The 13,265-nt window shown below is 36.6% G+C and overlaps 1 protein-coding gene across 3 annotated transcripts in view; it reads right to left on the minus strand.

The window, feature by feature from the left end:
• Positions 1 to 1,508: 1,508 nt before the first annotated feature.
• Positions 1,509 to 13,265, minus strand: part of HCN1 (hyperpolarization activated cyclic nucleotide gated potassium channel 1) — a 413,751-nt gene continuing 401,994 nt past the window's right edge. For 2 of the 3 annotated variants that reach the window (XM_051853385.2, XM_008262038.4), the window contains 2 exons: positions 8,761 to 8,925; positions 1,509 to 5,042 (listed from right to left, as the gene is read on the minus strand). In XM_051853385.2, coding sequence (XP_051709345.1) covers positions 4,165 to 5,042; positions 8,761 to 8,925 — 1,043 coding nt within the window. In that variant the 3' untranslated portion in view covers positions 1,509 to 4,164. 3 annotated transcript variants of the gene reach the window in all.

Below are 13,265 nucleotides of genomic sequence, written 5' to 3' on the forward strand. Positions count from 1 at the left end.
ATCAGTTGCTGAGGGAGGATGGAAGGAAGGAAGCCTGGGGGTAAAATTTCAAAAGGAGAAGAAAAGCAGAACAGGTACTGTGGCTACACTTGCCACTGCATCCGCTGTGCCTAGGCAAGGTAGTACTTCCTTCGTTCCTCTCAAAAGTGCATGTGCGTGTGTGTGTGTGTGTGTGTAGGGGGGTGTCTTCAAGATCAACTTAATAGTTTCTCTGTCATAAAAATGTGGTGTCATTTATTAGAAAGGAAAGATTTTAAATGCTTAAGAAATGCACTGTTTTTGACTGGTGGAAGCTGGCATGGTTCACTTTCAATGCAACAGCAAATCCTTGGAAGAAAATCCCCATGAACAGGACATATTGAATAAATGTAACGAACTGAACCGCAATTTGGTAGATGCAAACTTCCTAAAAATTTTGAGCATTCTTTTCAGATCTCAAAATACCTCAGCATTCAATGATTCTAGAGGGATTATGATTCTTTTGCATGGTGTTGCATGAGTGACTGTTTAAAGTAACTGAACTTGTAATAAAAGCTCGTTAGGTGTACTGCATATAAACAAAACAGACACATTTGGGTTTATTGCTTATGCTCTAAAATTAACAGAGGCTTAAGAGAAAAAAATCTGGTCTAAGCAACTTAATATGATTGTTGAAACTGAGGTCCATAAGAGTATAATCAGCAAATATAAAAACAGAAGCACATAAAGAAGGTGTGGAGATTTTTTTAGAACTCCTGAAAGATAAAAGATATTTGCCTATATTTTGAAGTGTAAATAATCCAGATTTTGAAATATTTCAACTCCTAATTTTAAACATGTCATATTGTTTAAATCACTGACTTCTTATAGGAATTATTTTAACTTTAGTCGTACTTTGTACTGTCCTGAAAATAGTATGCTTAATTATGTCTGTAAACTCAAAGTAGCTATCTTTTAAAAGAACAGAATTCACAAGGAAATCATTCATTTATGAAAAGGTCATGTAGACCTGGACAAAGACTATTTTTCAAATGAACAGAATCTATTGCCACTCCTACCATTTATCCTGATTGTTTTCAGGAATGCATCACTAATAGTCTCCATTCATCTCAGGCTTTTAGAACTGATCCAAAATCTACTCATATGGGAGAGTCTATCATTAACCAAAAGCCTTTGCATAGCCCATTATAACACAATTATTTCTCATTACCATTCCAACAATATCACATTGATGACCATTTTGAAACAGCATAACTACCATATACTAAGGAGGTACAGAGCAAAGAATAAAATGCACTCAATGTTACTATAAGGAAAAGATGAAAAAAAGGAATGGTTGGAAAATCCACATTCTATTGATATTCCTCTCTTTCTACAGTAATATAGAATATCTACAATTAATTTTTTGATGATTCTCAAGTATGAGCCTTCTTGGAAATGTTGATATGGAGAAAGACAGAGGCAAATCTGTACACATTAATAAAATAAAACCTTTGTTTAGAGTATATTGAAAAAATAAATATTCATGATTTTAGTTTATTTTCTGTTGAATTTATTAATAATCTTTATATATATTTATATATGTATGGCTTTGAGCAAAGACAAAAGAAATACTCTAACTCATCCCTGATCATACAGTTGTAAGAATCAGCTTTTCTACTATCTTCTCAGCAGCAGAAAGACCAATCTTTTCAATAATACATTTCTTTCTGTACAGATTAAAACTTCATACATAAGGGCTTGATTATGTACAGAGAAAAGAGATAACTTTTCAACTAGCAATGGACCCTTATATTACAGGAATGTGAGTCAATTTTTTCTTAACCTAATTATATATACATTCATAAACATATGTATATAATTTACCCTGTACCATTTTATTATTTTAATGTATAAACCTTAGGTTTTTTTGTCCATTCTATTACAAAGTGAATAAAAATTGTATGGTTGCACTGAAAGACCATGCAATTCAATTTTGCTTATGTTTCCCAATAGTGCTCAAAATAAAAAACCAAAAATTTATATATAAAAATATTTCACTACCAAACCCATTAATCCTATCAAATGTAAACCTTTAATAATTTAAAGGACCCAATACATGATCTTAATAAATTGCATTTGATTTTCATATTTTAATAAAATAAAGAAGTTTTGTACTGATATGTAGATGGTCTTGCAGCTTTCCCATAGGTACTCACAAAATCCTGACCTGCCATCACATTTCACAAGCATGTTAATGATAACATCACATTGACTAGCATTGTTGATTACTTCCACACAAGTTGGGATCTGTTAGAAATTAAACATAACAACTCATTTTGGTATTATAGGTATTATATCCATAAAAGGCATAACAGGCAGCATAGATCCACTTAGAGTTTTTGCTTTTGTTTTTGTTTCTTATCCTCAAGTCTATTTGGAGGCCCTGTCCCATACAGTGTGTGATCTTTGTTAAGTTCTTCTTAAATGTGTTGCCAGTGTCAAAGATACTGAAGACCTCCACGTTAGGTCATTCTCTTAACCTGGCTTATTTACAGAAGTCGGTCGCTAGGATTCTTCCAATTGTATTCCAGTCATCCACCACATCTGTGGGATGCATTAGGCACAGACGATTACTAAGGGACTTCTTTGAGAAGACGATGCTCACAGGTCATGGAAAGAGTTAAGGAAACAAACAAACGAACAAACAAACAATGCTCACAGACATTCAACTTATCCCTTCTTTCTGTTATGATGTTCGTACTATTTTCAGCACATTTAAAATAACAAACCTTCTACCTAAGGTCTATGTTAGTCACCACATGCCTTAAGATTTACTAACCATTTAGTTACAATATACATAGAGCAAAATGTGTGTTTCCCAAACAGACATGATGCTAAAATTTATTTATTTCCTTAAATTAACACCATTGTGAACTACAAACTATGGTGAAGACACAGAACACACAACTCCAAATCAAGCTGTGGTTCACAAATAATTGTTTCAATGATAATATTAAATGAACGTGAAGACCTCACTTCTAGACTTAAGTCAGAGAGCCAAGTCAGCCTTATAAGGATTTTAATTAATTAAATAATTAATTTTAATTAATGAATTGTTATACTTCTCTAAAAAACAAGAAATACTGTAAGCCTTTCCTTACAATGACTGATTTGAACCTATTTTTCCCCCAAAGCATGCAGGTACTATTTTCAGATGCTTGATTATGGCAAGAAGGAAGAAAAGTAATGGTGTTTGGTGTAATACAAGCAATTTGTAGATTCAAGCATACAATTTTGCATAAAACATCGCAGATTAAAATAATATTGTAGATTTCAAGCTATTGCATTACAATTGAGTAATTGTCACAGGTTTTGTAAAATTTAAAACTCTAAGTTTTGAAGTGAAGCAATAAAACTAAATTCTTAAACAATGACTTTTACCTTCATACAACACAGAATAGCTAGTTTTACTTGGGTTGAAAAACTTATTTACAACTAACATTGATTGAGTCTTGGTAAAAGTCCAAAAACACACAAAGACAAATATCCCTTCAGCTTTCGGAAAGATGAGTGCGCATGATTGAGGTTAGAGATTTTCTTCACTGTGGCAATGCTAGTTTCTTATGGGGGCTAAGTATGCAGTGGATTCTTTACCGAATTCAAAATTGAAAGCACCAAAATACAATTTAGATCTACAAAATGAGATTTTCTATCTAATCCTCCATAATCAATGATTAACAATTTAGAGGCAGACTCGCAGCTAATGAAAGAAGGTTATAATTGGTGCTGTTCAGTAGCCCCTTTGAGTTGCCTTTTTAAAATTAGAGTTTTGTTTCCATTGAATCCAAGAACTCTTCATAAAATAGATAAATACATGTATCAAAGGAATCAAGTAAAAGTAGGTTAGAAATAAATAATCTTACAACAACTTTTTAAATCCTTTAATGGTTTAAAGAAAAGAAGACATATAACACTGAATGCTAAACAGGTCTTTTGAACTTCTCTTGGGAATTTAGATATCTATTTAATAGTATATAGTATATATATATTTATTTATTTTTTTTACATTTTGCAAGTAGGACAGAGCTGTCTAAAATATCTCTTCATAGTTATGGGGATCTATCAGGAGATAGAATAAAATAAGATCTGAGAATGTTCTCAGTTTATTGGAGTATTTCTTTCTGCTTCAACAATTAGCAGGGATCATAAATTCGAAGCAAATCGTGGCTTTTCTGCCTCCGGGTCTGTGTTTAAGACTGAGGAAGCCTCTCTCTGAAGAGGGGCTGCTGGTGGAGGGGGTGCCGGAGGCACTCCTCGGTTGGGGGGAATGGCTCCGGAGGACATCTGTCGAAACAGGGTGACTCGCTGAGGGACAGTGCTCCTGCCCGCTGCCTGGAGGCCCGCGCTGTGGACAGCTGCCACGGGCTGGGGGATGGAGGCCAGGGACTCGCCCACAGTGGGATGAGGTCTGGAAATCAGAGTGGAAACCTCGTGCGGCAGCGAAGGCTGCGAGGCGGACAGGGGCCTGACCTCCCGGGTCAGGCTGGTGTTAGGAAGCGCCTGCGTGCTCCGGTGCACTTCGTTCTTCGGCGTGGCGCTGCCGGGCGTCTGCGGCTGCTGGGGCGGCTGCTGCGGCTGAGTCTGAGGTGCCTGGGGCTGCTGCTGCTGCTGAGGCATGAGTGACAACTGGGAGGCAGTGGGGGAGGCGTAGTGGAAAGTTCGAGTGGCCAGCGGGCTCTGTACAGGAGGACTGCAGACCGCAGTGGTGTAGGAGCAGGGCGAGAGGATGGCAGAAGGCTGGGGGGTCTGAGTGCTGGGGCTGGGGGAGTGCAGGTTGCTGTGAGACAGGCTGGTTGCTGTGTACACCGGTGGAGACTGGGTCCTCATGCGTGAGGTCGGGGTAGCAGTGGACGAGGTGGAATTCAGGGCTGTCATTTGAGGATAACTGATGGGAGCGATCGCCTGCACCATCTCCCTGTCATGTTTCACAATCTGCTTCAGGATCTCATTCTCCTGGTTGTTAAAAACACCAGTGTTCAGATCCTTCTGGAACTTTTGCAGAAGAATGGAGTTTTTCTTTCCTGTCAGCGAAACAAAGATCATCATTTAGAAAGCCTACGCGTGATTGAAAACAACACGGAGCCACAGTGGTTCCTGCAAAGGGAAGCAGGTCAGCGTTTCAGGGAAGAGGCATCAAAGCCAAGTACTCTCCTTCAGACTCCAACTAGCAATGTGGCTCTCACCGCTGCTGCTTTCTGTGTCTCTCTGGAAAACCTTTCTTACTACCCAAGACAAGCTGAAAGCCTGGAATGTGGCAAATGCCAACTGGCAGAACAAATACTGATATTTACCATAGGGCTCCTAGAATCAGGATTTGAATTTGAAGTTCCTTTTTCAAGACAGGACAATGGAGAATGGACAGCTATGTGGCAGTCACACTACAAACAACTGTCCGTAGATTATTTTATTTAGTGCCCAATCCTGTGACATACATGTGTCTGGAATACCAATTTAATGGAAAGAAGACAAGGATATGGAGATTAAAAACCGAAAACATGCTTAATAGCTTACAGGATGGAGAAGAGCAAAAGAGAAATCTGATCATACATCCCTGCTACAGGAACAGACCTGCTGCATTCTGCACTACCTGGGTGCTTAACAGAAATTCAGTCTCTTGGGTAGATGTGGTCCACTGGGTTACACCACCACTTGAGATGCGCACATCCCAAGTGGGAGTGCCTGGTTTAAGTCCCAGTTACTCTATACTTCCAATTCAACTTCCTGCTAATGTGCTTGGGAGTCAGCAGATGATGACCCAGATACTTTATTTCCTGTCATCCAGCAAACCTGGATGAGCTGGATGTAGTTCCTGGCTCCTGACTTCGGGCTGACCCAGCCCTAGCCATTGTTGGCATTTGGGGAGTGTACCACTGGATGGAAGATCTCTCTCTCTCTACCTCTCTCTCCTCTCTCTCTATCTCTCTCTCTCACTCTCGCAAATAAATAAATACATAATTAACTAATTTTTTTAAAATAAAGAAATTGAGTTTCTCGGGCTTCACTCTCTTTTGCCGAATGAGATGCTGCATTCTACTAAGATCCCAGACGAATCACACGCACAAGCTTTAAGAGCACTGTGACCTTGGCTTTGATCTTTGCCCTATGCCGGTGGTTCTCAGTCTTAGCTACATATTTTTCTCATCACTGGAGCTTTATTGTTTTAAAGATTTATTTATCTATTTGAAAGGCAGAGTAAGAAAGGGAGAGGGAGAGACAGAGAGAGATATTCCGTCTGCTGGTTCAGTCCCCAAATGGCCACAACAGCCAGAAGCTTCTTCCAGGTCTCCCACCTTGGTGCAATTTCTCGGGCCATCTGCTGCTGCTTTTGCAGGCCCATTAGCAGGGTGTGGAGCACCCAGGACACAAACTGGAGCCCATATAGGATGGAGCCCATATAGGATGCCAGTGTCACAGGGAACGGCTGAACTTGCTATTCCACAACTCTGACCCATCACTGGAGCTTTAAAGAACACTAATGCCCAATTATCCCCTACCAATTAAACATGAATAACCAGACATGGAATCCAGATTTTGCTGCTTTATGTGCAGCCAGATTGAGAACCATGTCATGACCATTCCTTTTATGAGAGCTGTTAAGAGAGCCAAGGGCACACTGCATGGCAGGCTCTCAGTTCACCCCAGGACCTCAATAAGCATTAGCTCTGCTTCCTGCCATCTTCTTTGGAGGGATTTTCAATAACCAGCCACTTACTGGTAGAATAACAATGAGAATCAATAGTTGATTAAAATATGAAGGGAAAGGCAGTGGCTTTTCAATTACATCATTGATCCAATAAAACCCAAGCTAATATAGTAACTGCAAAGTGAATCAATTTGTCAAACCTCTAATAAAGTATCAAATCTAAGGTAAAAATGTATTTCTGAAGTGGAAATATGTGATTTGCTAGAGTGCATGCAATCATTTTAAATGGCTGCAAACTGTTCTAATTTCTCACAGTACCAAAACTCTTCTGTTAGTAATAGATACAAATGCTTATTCAGCATTCCCTCAACTAGCTACATTTATTACGAATAGCCATAAAATTGAGAAAGGTAAAGATTGCGTGAGTGATCAAAATTTAATAATCTAAGTATGTAAAACATACACAGTTATGATTTTATAAAGATCAAAAGCAAAAATGCTTGGTGCTTACTAATGAATTTCTTGAGTATCTGTCAAACATTTAAGGCAAACTTTCCTATAAAACAATTCAATTCAATAAGGCAGCTGAAAGTGAAGCTGTATAAAAATAACAGAAATTCTCTATTGAAATACCCTGTTTCTAAAACTTGATAAAAATGTCCAGCTGCTTTAGGAACAATTCAACTGCTCAGAAATTAGTCTGTCTCATATACAGGAACATTTATTCTTATATCACAAAACGTAGTTATTTTCAAGTAACGATGTTTTTGAGAGTCCCCGAGTACCATACTTCTTTATGGGCACCATCTCCTTGGATGCTTAAGTCCAGTTAAATATCTGGAATGTTAAGTGAGTATCTAATATCTTATCTCTAATGATAACATCCAAATAGTACCTTTACGTCTATCTTATACAGAGCTAAAGGAAGATGTGAAGTGCAGAAAAAACTGGCATATCATGCATCGGTCTGAAGTCCTTACCTTCAGCAAGAAGGAAGTAGCTGAAGTACCTCTGTTTCCTTCTAACCGATCCCAGCCCCACCTCCTTTGAGTTCATTAATTCCTTCCTCCCTCCCTTCCTTTTTTCAACAAAATTCATTGTGTACTGGGTACTGTGAATGTAATGGTGAATTAGACATGGTCTCTATGTCTCTAGAGCAATTACAAAAATAAAAGCACTTGCTGTCATGGGGAAACTTCAGTGGCTACAAGAGAACACATCCAGCGTAATCAGCTCTCTAAAGGGTGGGAGTTAAAAACGTCTACAGGGAAAGTGATACCCAAAATGAAATACTAAGGCTGAGTAGTGTTAAGCTGGGAAACAGGGTAGAGAAGGCTGAGGTGAGTGAAGAGGGCTTAGGTGTGGAAAACAAAAGCATACTACCTCATGACATACCAGAATGTTCCAGCACATCTAGAGAAGTTAATAGCAAAGCCAATCATTTTTAACTGTACTACAGCTATCATACATAACTTTAAGCTAGCATAACTAAGAAAGTCTAATTTGTATGGTTCTTATTTGCTAGTCTTAAAACACTGCTGATGTTTGCAGAGTAAAATATCTACATAAGGCACTTCTATCAAGGCCTTTTCTGCTTGAGTCTGTATTACAAACATTGCAATGTTTCTGCTTGTTGAAACCAATTTAATGGAGAAGACTGATTTAAGTAAATTAGTTTTCAATACTTAATTTAAGAATAAAATATTAAATTGACCCATAGAACACACAAAACCCTTGTGATAAAATTTAGTTTGTAATGTAGACTCATGCTATTGCATTTTAAGGTCTATGTTAAATCTATCCAGAAATGATGTCATTGTTTTTTTTTTTACCTGAGATTCAAACTGTTTTGGTATCACTCGGAATATCAGATTGTGTAGCTAGTAAAAACAGACATGAATAAATGAAACCAGAATCTTTCAAAGAGATAGATAAGGCCTCAGATATTTCTAGAAATATGGCTACAGTGAAGTACTATTTTATTCAAATTAACAAGCAAGCTATAAACTATCACTTGAGACTTATGATTGTAAACATACATTACTTCACTAGATTACAACTGAATTGTGCATGAAGAAGACAATAAATTAGAGTACCTATTCGATCTAGTCGGTCAATAGCAACAGTCTCAAAGGCTCTTCTCATCATAGGGTATTCTTCCAGGACCTCATTGAAATTGTCCACCGAAAGGGAATAAAGACGACAATAGGTATCAGCTCGAACACTAGCTGTGCGGCGTCCTTTAGTCAGCAAACAAATCTCTATAAAAACAAGAAAGAAATACTTGTTCATTCATTTCCTTCTACAAGCTCTTCAGGTCTCCTACAATGAAAAAAATTCATGATGTGAGAAACCATGATCAGCATCGTTTTCTGTATTACCAGGAAATTCCTTCTGAACTGTCAATACTCAATATTAAAATAGCAATCTTTTTTCAACAGTTAAAGTTAGTTTTTGGTTCAAAAAGAGAGCAGATTTATCTTTCCTTCTTGCAATTCCTACTATAGTCAGATTGAAATGACAACAAAAAAGATGCAAAAGAGGAAAATAAAATATCCGTAGTGAAGTTCAAAGCAGGAAGAGGTTATAATCCCATGGAAATTTTGATGAGTTCCAGAATGTACAATGCTGATGGGATAATCAAGATGAAATCAAAGTGAGTCCGACCAGTGACTCAGAAAGTCTTCTGATGAAACCAAAGTGGACTAGAGGTTCAGATGAATATTTTATAGTCATGCCTTAATGTATTTTATATCTTCCCAGTGAAATCAGAATGAAGAAATTATATTCCAAATATACACAGGGGTTTCTATCTAAATGCCATCTAGGGATGGTTGTTTTTGGAAATCTACATTCTCAAAATATGCTAAACAAATTTTTGAAAATTTGGATTTTCTTACTAGCTAAATATATTATAATGAAATGTAGGTCTTGATTTTTTGTTTGGCAATAGATTGAAAATTTATCTTCAAAACAACAAAATTAAACAAAAAATGGCAGAGATATTTGTGAAATTCAAAGTATCCTTACAAAAGGAAATATATATTGAAATGATAAAATATCTAAAATCACAGTTACTTATGGCTAAATGCAAACTTGTAGTAACCAAGTCCTTTCAGAAGTTATATAAAGGTTTTATTAATTAGTAACTCAAAATCCATCAGCCCTTATCTTATCGGGTCTCCCCAGTGACTTCTTAGAGAGCAACAGAACAAAATAACCCCTCCTTCTTTAAAAGTCTTCATCCTCTTTATTCTATCCTGAATAACATAATTAAGAAATGATACACACTTAGCAATGAAAGAAGTACTTTCTCATAATAAAAGAATCTTAGATGTCAAATGAGTTTCCAGATTCAATATGAATGGAGCAGATGCTCCTCTGTGAATTAATTTTTTCTTGATATTATTTTGGAAATCTACTTATTCAGGAAACACAATCCTGTAGTATGGATTAGAGTTTTCGTGATACTTACTGTGTTTGTATCTTCGTGAGTATGTGTGTGTGCCTGCATGTGTGCTGGAGAGAAGGATGGGAAGAGAAAAAATTCAGTCACTTGTATCTCATACTATCCACCAGGTTTCTTAGAAATTATGTATACATTAGTTTATCCCTACATCAAAACTTTTTTGAACTGAGGTTTCTATTTGTATCCTAATTAATGGCTGTGTAGTGACATTTCAGTTACAAAGTTGTATCCCTCACAATCCTTGCTACTTTGAATTTTGAGGCCAGGAAAAATGATTTGCAAATGCTTATGAATACATTGATGAAACCATATGCACCAAGGCCCACACGAGATTCTACTTCTAAGCTTTGGGTAAGATAATATTGGTTCCCTTGCCAGCATCTCCCCTTTGTAATAGAACTTCCCAAATGCCTCACACAAATTCTTTAAGCAATACAACATGCCTCCAAGATCTTTGTATGATGTGTATAATGAAGATTTGTCAATACGTTCTTGAAGATAGACATATCTTTACTCATTACATAGAAAATTCAGTTGTTTTTGATTGTTCAGGTGATGCTAAATAGAAAATAAACACACACAAATAAAACTGAACTTCGGAAGAACAAGCTAAGTGTAGCTTAAAACTATAAATTTTTGGTAGTTTTTGTCTTGACAAACATTCTGTCAATTGTTCCATCTTTCTACTTTTCTCCTTGTTAGTTTTCTCTCTGAGAACACAGGTAAGAATTTCCTAGTGTTAATCACTGCTTCGGGAACCTTAGTACAAATGTACTTGTTAACAGATCTCTTCATTTTATGTTGTCAAGTGTACTAAAAATGAGGACTTGATATATTAAATTTAACGCAGTAAGATTTTCCCAGTTTCCTTCACAGAGAATTTACGAAATGATTAACAAGCTCCTGGCTAAGATGAACACTGTCAATAATGCACCCTCTCACAGACATATTAGAAAGCTCTGCTTCTGAATTCAATATCAGAAAGAGTGTGGCCTTGGAGATTAGACTTGGCCCAGCACACTATAGGTAAACTTTTAATAATCCTCACGGTATTAGGTATATCAATTGCCCAGTGTTGCTCTTGCTGACATTAGTTAACCCTGATTATAAGCACTTACGTCCACCTGACATTTCTGTCACCTATATAAACAGTCATTTTGTAAGGTAGGGCAAATGGCTTCAAGCATTTTGCAACTCAGAAATACTTTCCTGACCTCTAAACAGAGCATGACATTGCAGTGAAACAGAATTAATCATGAAGTCATGACAAAAAATTGTCTAAAAAATGTGCTTGAGTGTCTCCCATTGAAAGGGGAAATCTTCATTTAGTGCTCACCATGATATAGATCTTATCTGTTTATATACAATATCATGATATAAAAGTGATTCTCTTTTGTGTATGAAACTACCAATTTCCTACAAAATGTTGAGGTTTATAATCCAGTTTCTCTCAATTGGGTGCAAGAATAAATATCACTGTTTAGTTTCCTTTCTGTATTTTTATTTGTAATCTTTCTATGTTCATACTAGTGACCCAGTAAAATACCACCTCTGTTTGACTTGGGAGGTGGAAACATCTGGGTTAAATAATTTTCATATCAAAGCTGCCTGGCAGAAATACTCTAGGTGTCAAATGGATTTGATTAAGGACCTAAAGAAATTTAGACTACAACACAAAATAGATGTAAATTCTACACAACGTTGAGAGGTTTCACTTCTATAAAATTTTCTGAAAAGAAAATACAAATTTCCAAATAGGGATATTTGAAAGGACTGATTATATATTTACTGATGCTAATTGAAAACAAACATAAAAACCAGAATGCCCAAATTTTCTTTATCCTAAAAATATAACTGATGATTTTAATTCACATGAATACAGTTCTATTTGCACAATTACTAGTGTCTTCTATTGATTAAACCAACTGTTAACTGTGGTTGTTTAAATTATCTAAAGTTATCCCTTGTAAAAGAAAGGCCTCAGAATCAGCCCTTAAGGCATTCAGATCTGGCTGAAGAGCCCATGAGAGTATTTTAGGCATGGAAAGCCAAGACACTCTGGGGGGGAAAAAAAAAAAAAAAAAAAAAAAAAAACAAAACAAAACAAAAAAAAAAAACAAAACCACACCTAAATGGAAGATCTCTGTGAGTGAGATCCCAGTGGAAAGAATGGGGCCATCAAAGAAGGAAGTAACTTTCTCTGAAGGGAGGAGAGAACTTCCACTTGGACTATGACCCTGTCAGAATAAGATCAAAGTCGGAGAACTCAAAAGGCTTCCATAGCCTTGGCAACTCATGACTAGATCCTAGGGAGATTACTAACGCCATAAACGAGAGTGTCAAATTGTTAAGTCAACAACAGGAGTCACTGTGTACTTACTTCTCATGTGGGATTTGTCCTTAGTGTGTTGTCCAATGTGAAGTAATGCTATAACTAGTACTGAAACAGTATTTTACACTTTGTGTTTCTGTGTGGGTGCAAACTGATGAAATCTTTACTTAATATATACTAAATCGATCTTCTGTATATAAAGATCATTGAAAATGAATCTTGATGTGAATGGAATGGGAGAGGGAGCGGGAGATGGGAGGGGTGTGAGTGGGAGGGAAATTATGGGGGGGGAAGCCATTGTAATCCATTAACTGTACTTTGAAAATTTATATTTACTAAATAAAAAATTAAAAAAAGAAAGCTTTCTTCATTATTTGATGAATTCACCTTTTAAAATACATGTGTTCTTCAAATACTCTGCTTGTGGACTTAAAGACAACTCAGAAAACTTCTGCATAGAAAAAAACTTAAATAGCATAAAGACTGCAACTTACCCAGCACAAGCCTAAAACATTGTGCGTATGCTTTAAATATTAGCTCTTTATCTTATTTCCTTATACTCTTTCTCTTCTTCTTGTAATTTTCCTGGTGATTTTGGTTCTAATTCCTAGAACCAAAGATAAAGTATTGCACCAGGTATCAAGGCCCTCTCCAAATTTGGGACACATTAACTGTCATCTCTCACATTCCATGTTCTCATAAACAATTATCCTAACTCCTTCGATTGTCTCCAGTAAGATGGTTTCACTCTCATGGACACCATTTCTTAATTACTTCAAGCAGGATTTATGTTTGTGGCT

Source organism: Oryctolagus cuniculus, chromosome 14, assembly GCF_964237555.1.
Source record: "Oryctolagus cuniculus chromosome 14, mOryCun1.1, whole genome shotgun sequence".
Taxonomy (NCBI): domain Eukaryota; kingdom Metazoa; phylum Chordata; class Mammalia; order Lagomorpha; family Leporidae; genus Oryctolagus; species Oryctolagus cuniculus.